This window comes from Lactuca sativa, chromosome 9 (assembly GCF_002870075.4).
Source record: "Lactuca sativa cultivar Salinas chromosome 9, Lsat_Salinas_v11, whole genome shotgun sequence".
Lineage (NCBI taxonomy): Eukaryota > Viridiplantae > Streptophyta > Magnoliopsida > Asterales > Asteraceae > Lactuca > Lactuca sativa.
Genome location: NC_056631.2, coordinates 41,057,619 through 41,079,056, shown reverse-complemented (window position 1 = coordinate 41,079,056; position 21,438 = coordinate 41,057,619). Strand labels below are relative to the sequence as shown.

The window sequence follows — 21,438 nt, the reverse complement described above, 5'->3', positions numbered from 1 at the left end:
ACTCATGAGCATAACCCTTGACCGGTAGAACATGGCAGGTGGGAGAATGTAACCATTAATTAATGTGGAACAATACTATTAATACACACACACATACATATATATATATATATATATATATATATATATATATATATATATATATATATATGGTTAGGTTATTTTGTTTTTACTATCTATTGTGTGCATGTATGACTGATTCTGGACCAATCATTTTATTTATTTTAAGAAACTAATTAATGCATATTACATGTTAAAGATATAATGAATATTAATTACATCTTCAACATTTAATATGCATTAATTACTTTCTTAAAATAACTAAAATAATTAGTCCAGAATCAATCATACATGCACACAATAGATAGTGAAAACATTTGAACCTAACTCTCTCTAATAGATAGTGAAAACATTGGTTCAAATGTTTTTCACATCTATTGTGTACAATAATGCACCAATAAGAATTTTATATTAATTATATGTATATTAAATGCTATCCATACTTTTAAATCTTTTTTATGGAAACTAATTAAATTCGTCATTAATGTCAACAATAAAATTCTTTCAGAAAAAATTCATATCTAGAAGAATGAGAGTGTATTGCAGCAGAATAAGAGTGTATTATAGTAGAATACATTCTCGTTCTTCATATTTCATACAACTTTATTGTATTTTAAATGATTGAGCCTTGAGACAAAGTACGAACTCATATATAAAAACCTAGATGCAAATTTATTATTAAAGAATGTTATTGCTGGCATTAACGACGGATTTAATTAGTTTCCATAAAAAAAGAATTATAATTATGGATATCATTTAATATACATATAATTATGGAAATCATTTAATATCTATAATTATTTAATTTACTAAATTTCTATTGGTGCATTCTAGCCCAATAAATGTAAAAAACAAAATAACCTAGCCCTATATATATATATATATATATATATATATATATATATATATATATATATATATATATATATATAGGTTCGAATGGTTCTACTATTTATTGTGTGTATGTAAGATTCATTGTAGACCAACAATTTTAGTTATTTTAATAAAGTAATTAATACATATTAAATGCTAAAGATTTAATTAATAATAATTATATTTTCAACATGTAATAGGCATTAATTATTTTCTTAAAATAACTAAAATGATTGGTACACAATCAATCCTACATGCATACAATAGATAGTTAGAACACAATAATCTAAGCATATATATATATATATATATATATATATATATATATATATATATATATATATATATATATATATATCTTATCTTACTACTTTATAATGTATATATGATAAGAAGACCAAAAGTTTTAAGACTAAAGTCTTAAAAACAAGGAGAAGAATTGTTAGCCATTAGATTTTATTTGAAAGGGTTAGATTAAAAATTGATAATCCCAGTGCCTAAAAACCGACCAATAAAAATCAAACAGTTTTAGTATATAAACCGGTGGTGGATTAGATGTACATCACACTTTTTGAATAACTCTTCCAAAGTCTTCATAGATATCGGGTCTCCACCTCTTGTGTTTGTAAAGAAGCTTAATTGCGGCGTTCACAACCATCATCCACCTGCAAAATGGTTGTTGTCTAACTTGCCGCCATTTATCCTCTGTCGCCATCACCATTTGTAGTGATTTGTGTTCACCATCCACACACAAATCCGTTACTACTATTAAGTTAAGAAGGCGCCCGTTCTTCTCTTTAGCGTTTTTAGATCTTGAAACAAATATGTTTAGTTCCATCAGTTGAAAACCATGAAGCTGATAATCATTCTTCGGTATTTTCAGATACAAATATAAGCCTCAACATTATCCTCATCTTTGGTTTCCAGGGATTCTATTTCAATTTGTATTATTTTGTTTTTTTTTTTTTTTGTTGAAGTTTTTGATATCGTTGTGATTTGATTTTTTTTTTCTGAAAATTTGATTGTATATTTGTATGTCATCATTTATTTTCTTTTGTTATGGAAGTTGGACCATTATTTTTATAAATAGTTGATTAGCTGCATGGTGATCGAGTGTGGTTTGGTTTTTATATATTCAGGTAGAAGAAAATGGTTAATTTTCTGCAATTTTTAAATATTATTTACTTTTTAGTAATGAATTGTGATGTTGTTTGTAAAATTATTAGGACAATGCTTGTCATGTTGTTTCTAAAGTTATTGGTGGAATGCTTTTGATTCTTTGTATTTGGATTGTAACGTAAAAACCTTTTTACATGACTTGACTCCCCTTTTTATCCATCAATTTATTAAAATTCATCATCCTTAAGTTTGGTTTTAATTTCTTTTCTTTAAGTTTAAATATTAAATTTTAATGGAGATGGATCTATATAGGAAAAAATTTAATTGCTATGATTTTACAAGTAATTTAGCTTAAAACTTTTGTTGATATTATATAAATCTATAAAACATTTTTATAATGTTATATCTTTTTATTTACAAATGAAGATAAATGATAAAATTAAATATTATAAAACCAAATAAAGTTAATAAAATAACAATTAATTAATAATAAAATAAATATTATGACATCTTACTAATTTATGTGTACAGTTTCAATGTAAAGGTACCAAAAGCAAGTTGTCAAATCTCAAAATTGGTAAACTATGATTATCTTTATAAATAAACCTTATAAAGCTTTAATGTATAATAATTACTTGATAGTTCCCAAAAAATTTCATACACTCCACGAAACTCAAAAGAAAGTATATAATGTAACCTATAAAACTAAAATTTATAATATTAATATAAATATCGATAATTTTTTTTAACATAGTTAACTATATAAAAACATTTTAATTAAAAATGTTAAAGTATGTTTTCACATACAATAATATATATATATATATATATATATATATATATATATATATAAAAGCATATTAACTAATATTTAAAAAATTTTAAAAGATAAAATTCAAATACAAATAGTAATAGTAAAATTTAATTTAATATGCGTTTGAAGCCTAGAAGACAAATCGTTTTTAGATGAGTTAAATGTATGTTTACGTAATCATCTTTAACCTTCTTTTATTTTTGTTTGTGCTTAAACATTATTTTTCACAACACCAATTTATGAATGAAATGTCTTAAAATCTAACAAATTTTAGCAAAATATATATTTCACAGAAAATCATTAATATGAAACTACATTTTTCTAATGATATAAGAAATAATACCAATTAATTGCACAATATATATATATATATATATATATATATATATATATATATATATATATTAAATAATTCAAACAAGATTTTTATATTTTTAGAATTTTGACCTTTTAAAAGACTTTTTAAACAAATATGCGATGTAGTTTGATGTTTACGATTTACCTTTTTAACTTTTTTCAGCGTTTCAAACTTTTTAAACGTATTTACAAAATAAAAAAAAAATTGTCATTTTTAAACGTATTTTTACTGCTTACATAAGAATAGTGTTTGGGGCATTGTCCCTTGTTCATTTTATTTTTTTAGATTTACCCACAAGTATTTACCTTATTAGTTGTGATATGAATTTGACAATTAAACATTGTCAAAAGACTAACAAACGACATACAAAACGTGAGAAACAACAATAAACAATTAATGTTTCTTCAATGATGCATTTTTCTTTCTGTAAATTTTTTTTGATAATATTAAATAAAATAATAGTGATTCTTAGAAGATGAAAATATATAATATTTTATATCTAATTTAAAAAGGTAAAAACTGTCAAAATGAAGTCAAATTAATGTGATAACATACAAAATTACAATAAACCATTAAGATTTATTCACGACCAAATATTCATATAATATCATATAACTATATTTTAATTTTTATAACAAAATTATTCTTTAAAACGATGATTCGTTAGAAGATAAAAATATATACTATAGCTAATTTAAAAGGTAAAACCTGTCGAAATAAAGTTAAATTTATGTGATAACATATAAAATTACGATAAAACATTAAGATTTATTCGCGACCAAATATTCATATAATATCATATAACTATATTTTAACTTTTATAACATAATTATTCTATAAATCGCTTATAACCTATCGTATTATACTTTATAACCGATCAACAAGCTTTTATTTTATCCAAAATATTAGTAGAATTTTATTTGTAATAATAAATACCAATGTAATGTTTATATTAAACCCAAAACCAATATATTTTTCTTTTTAACATGCCAAATAGGCCATTGAAAGGAAACTAATTATCGTTTTGAAATTAATTTTCACCGCTGCATCGCGCGGGTAGACTACTAGTATATATATATATATATATATATATATATATATATATATATATATATATATATATATATCCGGTAAGAATCTTTTTTGATAGGAAAAAAAATGGGCATTTTTTTAGGAAACAAAACAAATGAATCATTATATGAATTAAAATAACATGATTCACAAAAAAAAAAAAAAAAACAAAACAAAAACAAAAACAAAAACAAAAAACAAAAAACAAAAAACAAAAAAAAATCTCGATTTCATTTTTACGATGATTTTGTTGCTATTTGTTAAAATTGTCATAAAAGTGAATATTTTCTTGGTTGACTTAAAATTGAATCATGAAGGTGTTTTTTGAATCGATCATTTTGTTTATTTGCTAAAAAAGTATGTATATAAAAAATTTCTTACTTTTCTATCAAAATTTTCCTTGTTATTTGAGCTTGGTTATATATATATATATATATATATATATATATATATATATATATATATATATATATATAGTATCTTATAAAAGAAATCTCACTATTTTTAAAAATAGATTGAATATAATAATATTATTTTTTTAAGATGTTCAAATCATTAAACTAATAGCACAAGTAGTCATCAATAAAATAATATTAAATTTTAATCTGTGTTTTGAATCCTTATATTTCTCAATAAATTCTATCTCATTCCCTGAATTTCGGATAATTCAAAATTTGAAACCATCGGAAAATACATGTTGATTCAAATATCCCTCCTGCAGATGATTCTTTCTTAACAGGTTTTTATTTTAATCCTTACTTGTAATTGATTTCATCATTTTTAACTTTTATATTTTTATCTTATAAATATATTGGGTGAAGACTTTATTATATCAGGTTTGTTCTTAAAAAGGTTTTCACTATGTTTCTTTAATATGTTGGCTTTGCAGGTTCAAATAACTCAATCAAGAGGGTCACTTAGAGCATTGTATTATCATTAGTTTGTATATTTTGGCATCTTACTTTTGCAATAAAGAACAGTTAAACACAAGATTTGACATGATTAAGGTAGTTTGTATATTTTTCATCTTGTTTAGTCTAAAAATGAAACCTTTTTCATCATTGGTCCTTATAATATCAAGTTTCATCACATGGACTTCCTGATTACGGTGATTGTTGTCCATATTATAAGTATCTATATAGATTTTGTTCAATATTTTAAGGTTTCGAGAACCTAAATCAATATGAATCCTTGAATTACATACCATCGTTGAAAATGTTTTAATTTGTGACCAAACTTGGTTTAAAATCACGATGAACAAGTTGACACCTGAGTATTTTGGCCTTCTCAAATGCCTATTTATCGACTTTTGAATCACAACACCTGATATTCTAAAGGTTTATTTTTATAAACTATTATTTACATATTTTAGCATTTTACTTAGTAGGACATTAAATTAATAAAGGAATTAAGGAAAACGAAAAAAAAAAAAAAAAAAAAAAGAGGACGATAAACAGTACAAGTGGTTTGGGTATGTATAAATGGAAGTAATAACCATTTAGGGGGTGTTTGGCAAAAAAGCTTATTGCTTATTAGTTTATTAGCTTATAAGTTAATAAGTAAGTGTAGGGCAACTTATGAAAAAATGACGTATTAGAGGTTCCCCACCGGAATAAGTTATTTTAATCCAAACATTTTTTTAACTTATAGTGATGTGGAACCTAATAAGTTGTTTTAAAAAAGCATAGCCAAACACCCCCTTAATATGGTATGGTAATGCTCTTGAAAAATAGGCGTCATTTAATATTCATTTCTCGAAGTGAACGCAAAATGGTTTTAACTCTAAAGAGATCAAATTATTCGCCGTCCGCCGCTTTGCGCGGGTAGACGGCTAGTATATATATATATATATATATATATATATATATATATATATATATATATATATATATATATATATATATATATATATATATATATATATATATATATATATATATATATATATATACTTCACAAGAGGCTAAGAAATAGTAAAGTTTACTATCTTTGGGTTTTTGTCACAGCAGTTTGGAAATCTTAGACTTTTGGTCCCTTATCACCCACATCTTCTCTTTTCTAGCTAAACTTTTTTCCTTGACTCATTAAAAGATAAAATATAACCCAAAATCGGCCCATTTATATAATTGAGAAGTTGATTTATTTTGTAACTAATTAAAATATCATATAATTGCAAAGTTATAGTATCAACATAATCATCTAACTTTATAAGCAGTAATGATGCATACACTTGGATCCACTTTATCTAACCTTCCACCTCTTTTGTTTTTAGATTTAACTTTTTGATTTACCTACTTGATAGGTTAAATGATCAAATATAACCCAAATTGACCCATTTTTATTTTAAATTGATTGAAACTGCTATATTTTTTTTTTGTCATTAGTAATCATCATTAAGGGGTATAATACTTTTATTCAACCATCTTTGAAGTCAAATTATTGCTTTTATTTTAAGAATTACCACTGTAACTTGCATAATTTCTCAATATTTTCAGGTTACGAATTGCTCCCGCATGGAGATCTATTTGATGTACGGAGTCGGAATCCCAACTGAAAGAGCATTTGCAGTTTGTTGTATTATGATTACTTTGTTAAACATTCATTATTGCCGTGAAAATGCAAAAATATCATCTAAGTTTGTAATATTTAAACGATTCTTTCAATTAGTCTAAACGGTAATGTAATTTCTAGGCATTTCATTAAAACTGCATGTACTTCTATTTATACTAAAAAATGTCAAGATTATTAACATATTTTCACATGGAAATTGTTGCATTATGATCATTTTAGAAACGCCACGACTTTTACAAATTTTAATCAAGTCTCCATAGATTTCGCTAAACTTATTCGAACCCGTGCCAATGGCGCGAGAGGTTTTACTAGTTGAAGTTATTTTAGGTAGTTTAATGTTTCCTTATATGTAAGTTGGGCAATTGTAGGTAGGGATTTAAAGAACACAACAAAATGGGGTCATGTTCATGTTCATTCATTTAAGCCTTGAAGTTTAACCGAACAAACGAATAAACACGAATGCATAAACATATTAATCTTGTTTCTATTCGTTCATTTAATAACTTAATTTGTTCATGTCCTTCTTTAAGATACTACCCATAAATCATAAATCAACTAAAGATAAACGTACATAATGAACAAAGATGAACAAATGTTTATACAACATCCAAACTATGAAAAAGGTTTATCATTTTTAGCCTTTGTGGTTTTCCACCTTACATCTCTACCAAAAGTTTTAAGTTCTAACCTCTATTGTCTTGGGCTAATATATATGTTCTAAAAGTATCCATTATAAATGAAAGAAAAATGAACATTTATATAAACGAACGAACGAACATGAACAAACTTAAACGGTCATTTACTAATTTGTCTGTCATTTAATTAAACAAACAAAAAAAAAATTATTCATGTTTCTTCGTTTATTAAATAAACAAACTTCCGACCGAACGGTTCACGCATAAAACTTTTAGTCATTTACAACGCTAATCGTAGAGGTTCAGGAAGCTACTATTCCCACTTTTACGGCCACAATTTGCGGAGATGTGCTCACAAAAGTTTAGTAAGTTGTTAGCACTAATTTTTTTTGTAATTTACAATGTGGTTACTATGCTTATGTAATGTTGTAATAACATATGATCTTTGAAACTCTTGTTGTCAAAGCACACAACATTTTTTTGGTGAATCATAAGCCTTATTTTGATGTGCTTACTTATTATATAAGGGTGGTTGATGCTCTGCTTAGTGCATCAACATTTTTGAAAAAGCTCTCTTCCTACTTTGAGGAGTTTTTTCACTCAAAGTTTTTTCAAGAAAACCTGTTAACTAATTACAAGCTTTTCATTGAGCTTTTTTTTTTACCATTATTGTGGGCCCATATATATATATTCAACCAATTGTAATTAGCCAATTAATACAAAAAGCCATAAAATAGTATAAATAATTTTGATGAGTCACATATGGGATTATGCAAAAGCTCTCATGTTTTGGGTATTAGTTAAGCTTTTTGGGTTGGTGATATGTCAATGAAATGACATCAAAAAGCTTTGTAAATAAAGCTCTCCTATTATAGATGTTCTTAACAGGTTTGGTTATGACAAGACTTTAATAGACATTTTAGCGGTATAAAACATATGACACTATGTTGACTATGTAACTATGCAATACACCGTATTAGTACGTTATTATTTCCATTGTATTCAGTAATTTCCAATCGCCCTTGGGAGTTTTTAAGAATCATTGTTCATAAACCTTGTTATGAAAAAATGGGGTGTTACACAAACCATGTTGTGAAGCTTATGAAGGTAATAATTATAGAAACAATTGTATTCTTCTCCATTCTCCTACATCTAGAATTCACATTCTGTATCTATGTACATATGAAAAATCTGAAGGAGATGAAAAGAAAGATATTTAGATATCAAAACTCACAATTTGGTAAATGGAGACTCTACTTCCGTTGAAGAAGTGGACACTGAAGTAGACAATGTTGGTGTTTGGTCAAAGCAAGTGCATTTTGTATCATGAATGGCTTGTTTCCTAGAGAAATCAAGTTTGGTACAAAACACACAATACCTACCTTTAGACTGATCAACTTCTGACAGAAATTCATCTTCATCTGAGCTTTCATCCATGTCTTGTGTCTCATTTTCATCATGTTCATCTTGGTTGAATAACCCATAAGCTGCATAATGGATACCCAAAACCAGACAGATAATCTCCACAATCTTGTTTGTGTACTTGTCCCAGAAGTTTCTCCCTTGCTTAGACAACACGAGAGGCCCTACAACAATGGCTGCACCTGCCCCGAATCCCACTCCAGTGAATATAAACTGCCAATCATATCCATTAGAATCTTCAAAAACTGTTGTTGTGTGCTTTGGTTTGATTACATCTGAAGTGGTGCATATTTTGTTCAATGGAGACCCACATAATCCTATATTTCCTTTGTATGATGTGTTTTGGAAGGTCTGAAACTGGGAGCCTGTTGGGATTCTTCCTTCCAATTGATTGTATGATAGATTAAGAACAGAAAGGAATGGAAGAGCAGTGAGCTCTGATGGGATATTTCCAGTTAGATTGTTTGATGACATGTCTAATGATTCAAGCTGCCTCAAATTCCCGATAGATGAGGGGATAGGGCCTGTGAACTCATTATATGATACATTGAACATATACAGAGCATTGAGTCTCCCAATTGTGTCAGGTATTTCACCAGAAAAACGGTTACTTGAGATGTCAATGGATGTGAAGATTGTCAAGATTTTCACCAGCTCCAGCTCAAGTCCTTTGATTGTGACTTCCACAGTATCCTGATAGTAGATCGGATCAAGAGATAAGACTGTGAAACTTAGGTGTTTCTTACCTGATGCTTCTCCATCGTCATTACTGATCATAGCATCCCATTGCCAGAAACAATCTGCAGGAACAGGACCATTGAAGCTATTGTGAGCTATGTCTACAATCTGAATATTTGACCAGTTGTTGCGTTGTTGTTCACTACAACGCACGGACCCATGAAACTTGTTGTTCCGCAGAACAAGGACACGCAGATTCGTATTGTTACGCAAAGAGCAAGGATACGTGTCGTTCATCTTGTTGTTGCCAAGGTTTAAGACTTCTAGCATCGTGCAATTGGCAAGAGAACGTGGGATCTCCCCCTCCAAAGAGTTGCTATGAAGGTCTAGAGTGTTTAGACCACAGGTGGTAGGGAATATTCCCTCGATTCGACCAGTAAGATTATTGTTTCCCAAGTTGAGCACCCCAAGACTTCCACCGGAATCAATTAAACACTGTGGTATCCTTCCAGTGAACAGATTGTTTGATAAATCAAGAACCTTGAGGTAGGTAGCATCGCAGATGGATTCGGGAATCTCCCCAGAGAGTGAATTGTTAGAAACCGAAAAGAAATATGCATACAAGAGGTTTATGCCAATGGTTTCAGGGAGTGAGGAATTGAAACGATTGTTGGAGTAATCAATGAAGGTCGCAGTTTGTGGTGGAATTGGAATCGCCCCGTGGAGGCGATTGGAATGCAGGTCGAGGACAGCAAGATCAGGAAGAACATAGGGCTCTTGGAGACCAGTTAACTGGTTATGAGAAAGGTTCATGTATGCAAGGCCTTCACTGCGAACTTCCCAGATCCAGTTTGGTATTTCTTCATCAATTTTGTTGTCTGAAAGGTCTAGATTTATCAATCTTGATTGGTTTTGTAGTTTAGGGAAATGTTGAAGATTGCATGAAGCCAACTTTAATGAGAAAAACTTTGGAAGACGAGGCAAGGGGATTGGGCTTGTGATAATCGACAAGTTGTTGAAGGAAAGATCAAGGGTTGTTAGGTTGCTCAGACCCTGGAATTCACTTGTGTGGATCGTGCCATTGAGGTTGTTGGACGATAGCAAGAGGATATTAAGTCTTCCAAGTTGAAAGAAAGACTTGGGAATTTGTCCTTTCAACTTGTTACTGCTTAAATCAAGAGTGTCCAATAAAGATGCAGATGCATTTAAAAAATCAGTAAGTACGCCATCAAAATTGTTGTTGGAAAGCTGTATCTTTTGCAATTGCTGCAGATTGAACAGAGATGGAGGTATGCTTCCATTGAAGGTATTGAACCTTAGATTAATTAACACAAGATTTTGAAGATCCTGGAAATGAGCAGAAGGGATGATACCCGATAAACTGTTCCTTGAGAGGTCAATGTGGGTAAGATTTTTGCACAGCTGAAAGGATGGGATTTGGCCAGTTAACTTGTTTGAGGACAAGTCAAGGTAAGTCAATTGGGTGAGGTTTTCCATTGACTTGGGAATCCTTCCACTGAAATTGTTATTTGGAAGCTCTATCCGGGATAAGCTCTTAAGATTCCCGATAGATTCTGGTATTGCTCCTGAAAGATTTGTGTTGCTGAGCACTAAACTTTGAAGGGATCCATTCACAGGAAAATCTGATAAGGAACCATGAAGATTCATATTGCTTGAAAGATCCAGACTCTGTAATTTCTGCAATTCCAGGACCTTTGAGGGAAATGTTCCACGCAAATTACAAGCACCAAGATGCAGAATAGTCAGATTTCTGAAATTCCCAAAGAAATCTGGAATTGGAGTGCTAAGATTGTTCTGAGCCAGACGAATTACAGAAAGTGAGTGTAGGTTCCCAAGGGAGCCATCTAAAGGGCCTGAAAGTTGACAAGTTGACAAACTCAAAACCTCCAAATCAAGCAAAGAAGAGGATAAAGCCTGGCACCAATCTGATTTTTGTGCCGATATGTTCACACTATCCAGATGAAGAACTTTAAGCTGTGTGAGGTTTTTGATAAGCATGGCTAGATTGGGGCTCTCAAGTTTCAGTGAGCGAAAGGAGAAAAGAGAAGACAGATCAAGAACTTGAAGCTTTGTCAGATGCGACAATTCTCCAGGAATCTGGCCAGAAAACCACGAATTTGACAAGTTCAAATTCCTTAAACTAGTCAAACTGCCAAATCCTGAAGGAATCGGCGTGGAATTGAAGTTATTTCCAGCCAGATTCAGCGTCTCAAGACTCTCTAAACGGAAGAGAGAACTAGAATCATCAATACCACCAGATATCGTTTCGTTGCTTAAATCTAGACCGATAACCTGACCCCCAATGCTGCAATTAACACCTATCCAGGTGCAGCAATCTGCTGCATTTGGGTCCCAAGACACTAATTTTGATGATAACGAAGAATTGAACTGTAATTCGTTCTTCAACCGGATCAAAATCGATTGCTGCTCGATTTGACATATACCAGAAACACCAAATAAAATTAAGTAAAACTGTATGAAGAAAATCTGAAAACAGAGGTGGTTTCTCATTGGAAAATAGAGTTCAAGACACCCACATGATGCGCATACACTTCGGAGGCTCTATAATTAAAACCCATCAACTGAAATAACGAAACAAGAATACCTTTTTTCCCCTTCTGTGGGTTTGAACCTGAATTTTCTTTGAAGTGTCTGTGCAGTAAAGAAGGTTGAAAATCGGAATTGGATGTTGTTGGCCTCGACCTAATTCAATTGGCTTACCAGGTCTTTGCGTTGACTACAATGAATCTATGAATAAGAGAGTGGTTGAATAATCAGTGAGCCGTTTGTTTTGACTTGTGGCGTTGGTGATGTGTACGTTTGTGCTTTTGCTGGCAAGTGGCAACCCACTCCAAGACTTTTATTACGTCTAAAAAACACCCCTCGTTTTATTTATTCCCCATATTATTTTAATTTAATTTTTTTAATTTGAAAAACAAATTAATGATCAAATCAAAGGCGAGAACAGTAACGTTTAACATATAAAATTAATTCAAAGTTTATTAAATATATTTTTGGATATTCCAAATCAAATGAGGACATACCATAACAAAACAGATAATATATATATATATATATATATATATATATATATATATATATATATATATATATATATATATATATATATATATATATATATATATATATATATATATATATATATATATATATATATATATATATATATATATATGGAAAAGTGAATATACCCTTAAGGGTATATAAGCTTAGATACCCAAACCCACCATAATATGTCGTTTTGTTTGATATATTCATTATATTCTTCTTAAACTTTAATCCCTAACTTTATTTACTTTAAATCCCTAACTTTATTCATTATATTCTTCTTAAACTTACGTACCCAAACTCATCATAATACGTCGTTTTAGTTGATATATTCAATATAATGTTCTTAAACTTCAATGCCTAACTTGATTTACATTTAATATTTTCAAAATTTCACTATTATCTTCATTTTATATCACATCTTTTTGACGAACACCTACTAAGCTATATATATTATAGTTGAAAATGAAAATTATGTAAGAGAAAGATAAATGTGAAATTTATAAAAATCTTGGATGTAAATGAAGTTAGAAGTTAATTATAAGAATATTGGACAATTACAATGTATATATATGATACAAAACGACGTAGTATGATGCGTTGGGGTACCTAAGCTTATATACCCTTAAGGGTATATTCACTTATATATATATATATATATATATATATATATATATATATATATATATATATATATATATATATATATATATATATATATAAGTGAATATACCGTTAAGAGTATATAAGCTTAGGTATCCAAACTCCCAATAATACATCGTTTTATTTTATATATTCAATATATTATTCTTAAACTTCAATCCCTAACTTGATTGACTTTCAATATTTTTTAAAATTTCACTATTATATTTTTCTTACGTCATATTTTTTTTTTTACCGAACACCCAGTAGACTATATATATTATAGTTCAAAATAAAATTATGTATGAGAAAGATAAATGTGAAACTTATAAAAATATTGAAAGTAAATCAAGTTAGAAGTTAAAGTATAAGAAAATTAGACAATTACAATGTGTATATATATATATATATATATATATATATATATATATATATATATATATATATATATATATATGATACAAAAGGATGTAGTATGATGAGTTTGGATACCTAAGCTTATATACCCTTAATGATATATTCACAATTCCCTATATATATATATATATATATATATATATATATATATATATATATATATATATATATATATATATATATATATATAGGGTTGAGAACTCATAGTTTCCCGAAAACTAAAAGTGGAACGTTGGATAAAAAATAATTCATTAAAGACATGATCGTCATCTTACCAAACTCATTTAATGTTTAATCTTTTTGTGTTATTTGACATATTAATATAAATGTCTAAAATTTTACATCATAAATCAAATTTTCATACTTTTTTAAAAGTAGTATTATTTAATTTTTTGTTTTTCTTTAATGCAGATTTTTTAATTTTTTACAGAAAACATGAATTTTTGAAAAAAATAATTGAAATTTTTTTTTTTAAAAAAACTGAAATTTTTTCAAGAAAACTGCAAACTAAAAAAAACAGCAATTTTTTTCTAAAGAAAACTACATTTTTTTCAAAAAAAAAAAACTGTAATTTTTTTTAAAATAAATGCATTTTTAAATAAAAAACTACAATTTTTTCAAAAAAACTATAAGCTTTTTTAAAGAAAGTTACATTTTTTTCAGAAAAAACTGTATTTATAAAAAATCTGAAATCTTTTTTTTGAAAATAAGCATTTTTTTTTTCAAAAAGTATATTTTTAGGTGCATATTTTTTCAAATGCACATATGTACATTTCTTATACTATAATATTCGTAAGTAAATCACAACAAATCTAATATTTATTAATTAATCTATAAACATAATAGTACAAGTATTTTATTCGATACAAAATAAAACATAAAAAATAAAAAAAATGCTACAAATTTCAAAGCATTTTCATGTCTTCGTGTCAATATTCCCTTATTTTCTTCAATTTATCATTTTTCACATCTTCAATATTCACCACAATTTCTTCCAAATCTACAAGAAAATTTAAAAAAAAATTATTAATGCGAAAGCACTCACAACAATACATATGTGATTTTCATGTGATTAACATATGAATCACATTTACATATGACATCATATGTAAATCATATGTGATTTATATGTGAATCACATGTGAATTACATGTGAATCAAATGTGATTCACATGTGATTTACATCTGAATCACATATAATTCACATGTAAATATATAATCTTTCTCGTACCTTGTAAAGTAAATAAATAAAAGTATGAGGCTAGTGCCATTGAATATAATAAAGTTCATTAACTCAAATAATTTTCACTTGTGATTTACATGTGAATCACATGTAATTCATATGTGATTTACATGTAATTCATATGTGTTTTACTCGTGATTTACATGTGAATCACATGTGATTCATATGTGAATCACATGTGATTCATATGTGAATTATCTGTGATTTACATGTGAATTATCTATGATTTACATGTGAATCACATATGATTCATATGTGAATTACCTGTGAATCACATGTAATTCATATGTGATTCACTTGTGATTTACATGTGAATCGCTACATATTTATAGTCTTGCTTCTAGTTAATTACTAAAATATTATAACAAATCACATATGGAGATATCCACCCAAATATCATAATATAAATTATTAAATTCTCATACGCCGGGTTCATAAGTTTCCAAAAAACTGCAGTAAAAGGTTTCTTTTACCTGGATTTGGTTTAATATATTGAGCTTGGCATGCTTTATCCTTGTACTTCTTGCTGCAGCTAGATCTAGTCAAACATGTTGTGTGCACGAATCAATGAATCAAACAACCGATTCATTGTTTTAACTTAATAAATCAAACAATCTATTAAACATCTCGGTTTCTAAATTTTACAAAATAAATCTAGTGAAAATATTTATTCGGGGATTAAATAGGCTTTTTTTCCAATTATCAGACTTGAGTATCATGTTATTTTCATTTTCCATTTGTACATAACAAACATAAACTCATAAAAACCATAACCGAGTTGCAAAAATTAACATGATATGTGAATGATGAAGGGTGCAACATGAATAATGGCATTATGGCAATATTTGGCATATTAAAAGGGTAAAATTGCACATTCAGAGTATGTATAAGCAGATGAAAGAGGTAGGAACTGAAGTTAAAAATACCAATACAAGATTCAGACCATTATTGTCAAGTATACTGATCCTCAAGATCCTATTCATTGTGGGTCCCGGTTTCGATACAACCTAACAAAAAAAGGATATTTTAAAAAACAGTGGATTACAAACGGATAAGAAGGTGTTTTAACTTTTAATTAGTAACACTAAATGATGAGAAAACATGTAAAAGTTGCTTAACCTGTTTATTAAAATAACCAACAACATTGTTGTCTGCATATGTGAGAAAATGAGTAAGCATATCAATATCTCGAGCATGTTGCTTGAGATGATTCATCAGTCTTATACCATAACCCTTTACTTGTTCATTTGAAATGATTGTACAAAAACTTATCTCCCCAAATTTTTGGCTAACATGTCACATATGATAAGCAAACAAAATCTCTTTTCAGAAAGTAATTCTTCCAAATACTAAATGAAAGTAAACCATGTGAGATATGTAAAATATCTACCTGACATATGGTCTATATCTAATGCCACCAACAACTGTATCGAGAGTGGAGAAAGAAAGGAGTGGAGAAAGCTTGTTTGCAAGAAAATAGGGAAAGGGCATCATCACCCACTGTTGGAGGATCTCTTCTAGGTTGTAACATAATATCTTAGGGGTTACACATGCCAAAACAATGGATTACATCATACATCTATTCTAGGGACAACAACTTAAATGAAGTAAAACTGTGACACTTTATCAAACAGGTTGTGTGCACGGATCAATGAAACAACGAGAAGGATGAATAACATACTGATTAGAATCAAAATCTAACAAAATTCAAAGATTTCCATTGTACTCATCTGATACTTCATTTTTGAATAATTTATTATTACAATAACAGTAACATCACACTTTCTACAAAAACAGGGAAGCAATAAGGATTTTAATGATTCAAATTTCACGTGATGTTCATATGATGGAAGAAAATGAAAGTATATCATCTTATTCCTTTTCTCCATTGGAGGTGGAGGTGGAGTTTGATTTAGTAATCTTGTTTTCCAATGTTCCTCATTCGATTCTGTGACAGGTCATTATATAATTTTTCGTACGAAGAAAGGTTAAACACATCATGCCGCTATACTATGGAAAACAGAAGAGGATAAGATGCATTGTTCAATGGATTACCTGATTCATGAAAGACCTAAACGATTGAAGGTTTAAAAATGTTGTTGAATCCAAACTCTTTGTTGATTCTCCGTTCGATGTGCGCTCGAATCGCATGGATCTTTTCCTCGAGCATCCTGCAGAGCGTGGATGACAACGTCTCTCTAGATCGATTCAATAGACTTCAAAGCCATTTAGAGATGAGATTCATCCCTGAATCTAGAATAAAGATCGACTGTTTCCCCCAAAATCAAGCATCGCCATTTGGGGACAGCATCAAAGAAGAACGTCGTTGGGGGAGGAAGAAGATCATAGGATTGAGAGAAAGGTATCAGAGGGGGTATGAATTATCTCCCTAAAATGCCCAGTGATTTATTTCAATCGTATACCCTCGTGTTATTTTTTTAATTATTTACAAAACTCCCATAAAACATCTCAGGCTTTTATTATTTTGATATGATGGTCCTTATTTAGTTCTCGGGTTCTCGGGAATATATAAGTTCTCAAATGATCCTTCCTTCCTCTCTCTCTCTCTCTCTCTCTCTCTCTCTATATATATATATATATATATATATATATATATATATATATATATATATAGGGAGTGGTTCAAATGAGAACCATAAAAGATTAAGAACCCTAAGAACCATTTTTAATTTTTTTGCATTAAATACATTTTAGACAAATCAAACATTAATAGTGTAGCACCTGGTTCTTGGTATGTATTCTTTCTATTAATTATTTAAATATTTTGCATTTTGGCCTTGGACTCGGCAAGTTGAAGGACCAACTCGCCGAGTAGAAGCAGGATGGGACACGGGACTTAAGTTATGGACTCAACGAGTAGGCTCTGGCTGGACAAAAACCCTAATCTGAGGGTTTACACCCTATATAAACAATGTTATGACGGCCATATCATCCCTTATGCTCCCAAAACACTTCTCATTGAAACCCTAGCCGTTTGTGCATGTGTTGAGGCCATTTTTGGTGTTCTTGTGTGGTTTGTAAAGCTTGGAAGGAAGGAAGGAGCTTGGAACTTGAGTTGGGACTTGTAGATCCAGGGATCTTACTCCATTTTCAGTTTCATCAAGGTAAATGCCTCTGTCTTGACTCATCTATGTGCTCTTTCATATTTGGAAATTGGGGTTTTTATGGCTTTCTAAGCCATTTTCGGATTATGAAGTGTTAAGTGGGATTTGGCTTCAGATCTGGACCTTAAGAGGGGTCTCATGGCATAAAGATGCCAACTTTAGGGCCATGAGAGCCCCATGCACATTGTAGAACACATTTATGGACTTTTGAGCTTAAAACCCCCATGCATGTGCATCAAGCTTGGAACTTTACCTATAAAATGGACATTAGGAGGCCAGATCAATGGTTTTGGTGCGTTAAATCCATTTGAAATCGACAGTATAGAAATGGTTAAGACTGGACTCGGCGAGTTGTTCTTGGAACTCGACGAGTCGGTGAGCATTGGACACCGAATCCTTTCTGTGAATGGGACAGTTGTTAGGAAGGAAGTCCCTTGGTGGGTTAGACACGAAAAGGGACCTGGAATTCATGGGAGTCGACGAGTGGTATGAGCAGACTCGGCGAGTCCATATTAATCTCCCAATCTTTGAAGATGGACGCAACGAGTTGTTCATACAACACGGCGAGTCATAGACTGGACAAGTTCTTATGTGGGAGATGAACTCGACGAGTTCAAGAAGGAACTCGACGAGTCGGATGAAGATAGTCCCGATGTTATGGCTGAAGGAGAACCCGTCGAGTTCTTGCTATACTCGACGAGTGGGGTCGGACTTTGTGTCAGATTAGAGAAGCATGGACTCGATGAGTTGGTAGGCCAACTCGGCGAGTCAGGTCAACTGAATGTTGACTTTGACTGGACTTGAGCTAACCCTGGTTAGGGTTGTATGTTTTGTGTGTTGACTTGAAGGTTATCGTGTAGAGATCGAGGAGTCGTAGGGAGTCGACTGGTGCGCCGAAGATAATTCACATTGCACGGCATTGAGGTGAGTTACCTTCTAGTAGGGGTGGGTCTAAGGCCACAATACCGGCCCACCAAAAAGGGGTATTCAGAAGATAATGGTCTTTGTGATAATTATCTTGGTCTGGTTATATGTTGGTTATGAGATTTATCTGGATGATATGTTATGTGTATAGTAGGGATTAGTTTCCCTGACAGTGGTCCTTAGGACCCAAGGGTAGGTCAGTACCCGGATTTTCCTGACTGTATGCTTATATTGCTGATTGTATGCTAGTGGTAGGGGTAAAATAGTCCCCAGTTACCGGTTGAAAGATACCGATGACAGATACCGGTTGAAAGATATCGATGCTGATTACCAGTTGAAAGATACTGATGATAGTTAACGGTTGAAAGATACCGATGGAGGTTACCGGTTGAAAGATACCGATGAAGATTACTGGTTGAAAGATACTGACGATATTGTATGGTATGTGGTATGACGGGGGAACTGACTAATCTTTGTGCTTAGAGTTTTGGTTTTGGTTTCAGGTACCTCTTCATCGAAGGGGAAGGAGTCGGCGGTGTAGCAACGCATCACACACACATGGTTTCCGCAAGAAGTTTTTGGGACTGTACTATGATTTTTCAATACTTATGATGTTATGGATTGAAATACAGCATTATGATTTTGTAATGTGATGTTTTGGTAAAATTTTTATTAAATTATTAATTCAAAAATGAAATTTTTGACCTTGAAAATTGGGTCGTTACAAATAGAGTAAAGTAGTTGCCATTAAGAACCATAGTTTGCAACTAGTTGACACTTTTTGTCGGACTGTCGTCGAATCACCATCGGAATGCCCCTGGACCACTCGTAGACCACCGCCAGACTAACACCAAATTTAGTGACATATTTCAGGTCGTATTCACAATTCACAATTTGATAGAGCAAACATCGTTACTCTCATTTATTTGGTAATACTTTTTAACATGTATTATTTTATTTTTGCAGCAAAATATACAATTTAATAACAAAATTTAGAATTATATCTTGGCAAATTCAATTTTCAGTCTTCAAAATTTTAGATTTATTAAGAAAAATATATCATTTATAAGACATATTCACAGTTTCAAATACCATTTTCACAGTTTAATAAACATATTAATTCACTAATAAATAGTTTAGTATTTTTATGCATACATTCATTCATATTTTAACACAAGAATTATATAAAATATACAATATAATACAATCTATTTTTAATTTAAAACATAAAATTTACAATAATACAATTCATGATACACTAGTTCACATATTGAAAAAGAAAATCAAACCTAGGATCTACCACCACCTGCTACTTGTTCCATCAACGCAAATAACGTTCCCTTCAAATCAGATCTATATATAAAATCATGGATTAATAGCTTATATACTATAAATATAATTTAATAAACCAATTAATTCACTAATTCAGAATTTAATACAAAATAACTATAAAAACTAATACATTTTAGATATTTATACGACACAAAAATAAATATATTCACAAGAATGTTAATACAAACATTCATACATAAATCATTTATATTTGAGTAAATTACTAAAATCGTCCCTATGGTTTGGTCAAAATTTCACATTTGGTCCTTAACTTTTTTTTTTGCACTCAGATCATCCCTATGGTTTGATTTCGTTGCGATTTTCATCCTTATGGTTTGGTCAAAATTACACGTTTGGTCCCTAATTTTATGTATGTAAGGGACGAAAAACGCAATAAAATCAAACCATAGGGACGATCCAAGTGCAAAAGAAAAGTTAGGGACCAAACGTGAAATTTTGATCAAACCATAGGGACGATTTCAGTAATTTACTCTTTATATTTCAACACAAAATTCATAAAAAATTCACTACTTAATACAATAAATTCATAGTTTAGCACACAAATTTCACAACTTAATATAATAAAACTACAGTTTAATACATAAAAATTATACATTCATAGTTATATTCTCAACTTAAAATTTACATTTATACCTTCAAATATTGAGGCTAGTGCTTATTTCAAAGTTCTTTTACACACTATTCACAATTTAAATTTCACATACTTTATTCAAAATTAGATAAAATCGGATCGGTGTATAACACGTTTCTTTCCTAATATATTTAAGAAGCAAACAAAATATTTATAAAAAATCGCAACTTAATATTTTAGTCAATTCATATTTTAACATAATTAATTCACGGTTTAATACAAAAAATTCATACCTTAATATAGTAATTCACGGTTTAAACACAAAATCCACAACTTAATAAAGTTAATTCATAGTTGAAAACACGAAAATCACAACTTAATACACAAAATTCTCAGCTTAATACAATACATTCAAAGTTTAATAAACAAAAAATATGTATTGATAACCATATTATCAACTTAAAACTCTTTG

At 29.9% G+C, this 21,438-nt stretch overlaps 1 protein-coding gene across 1 annotated transcript; it reads right to left on the bottom strand.

Annotated features, from left to right (window-relative positions):
- Positions 1-8,731: 8,731 nt before the first annotated feature.
- Positions 8,732-16,208, bottom strand: LOC111906736 (receptor-like protein 7). The gene is made up of 4 exons (XM_023902506.3): positions 16,113-16,208; positions 15,920-16,000; positions 12,228-12,359; positions 8,732-12,109 (listed from the first exon to the last, which is right to left on the bottom strand). The coding sequence occupies exons 1-4, from the start codon at positions 16,206-16,208 to the stop codon at positions 8,732-8,734; spliced, it is 3,687 nt and encodes a 1,228-aa protein (XP_023758274.3).
- Positions 16,209-21,438: the final 5,230 nt, after the last annotated feature.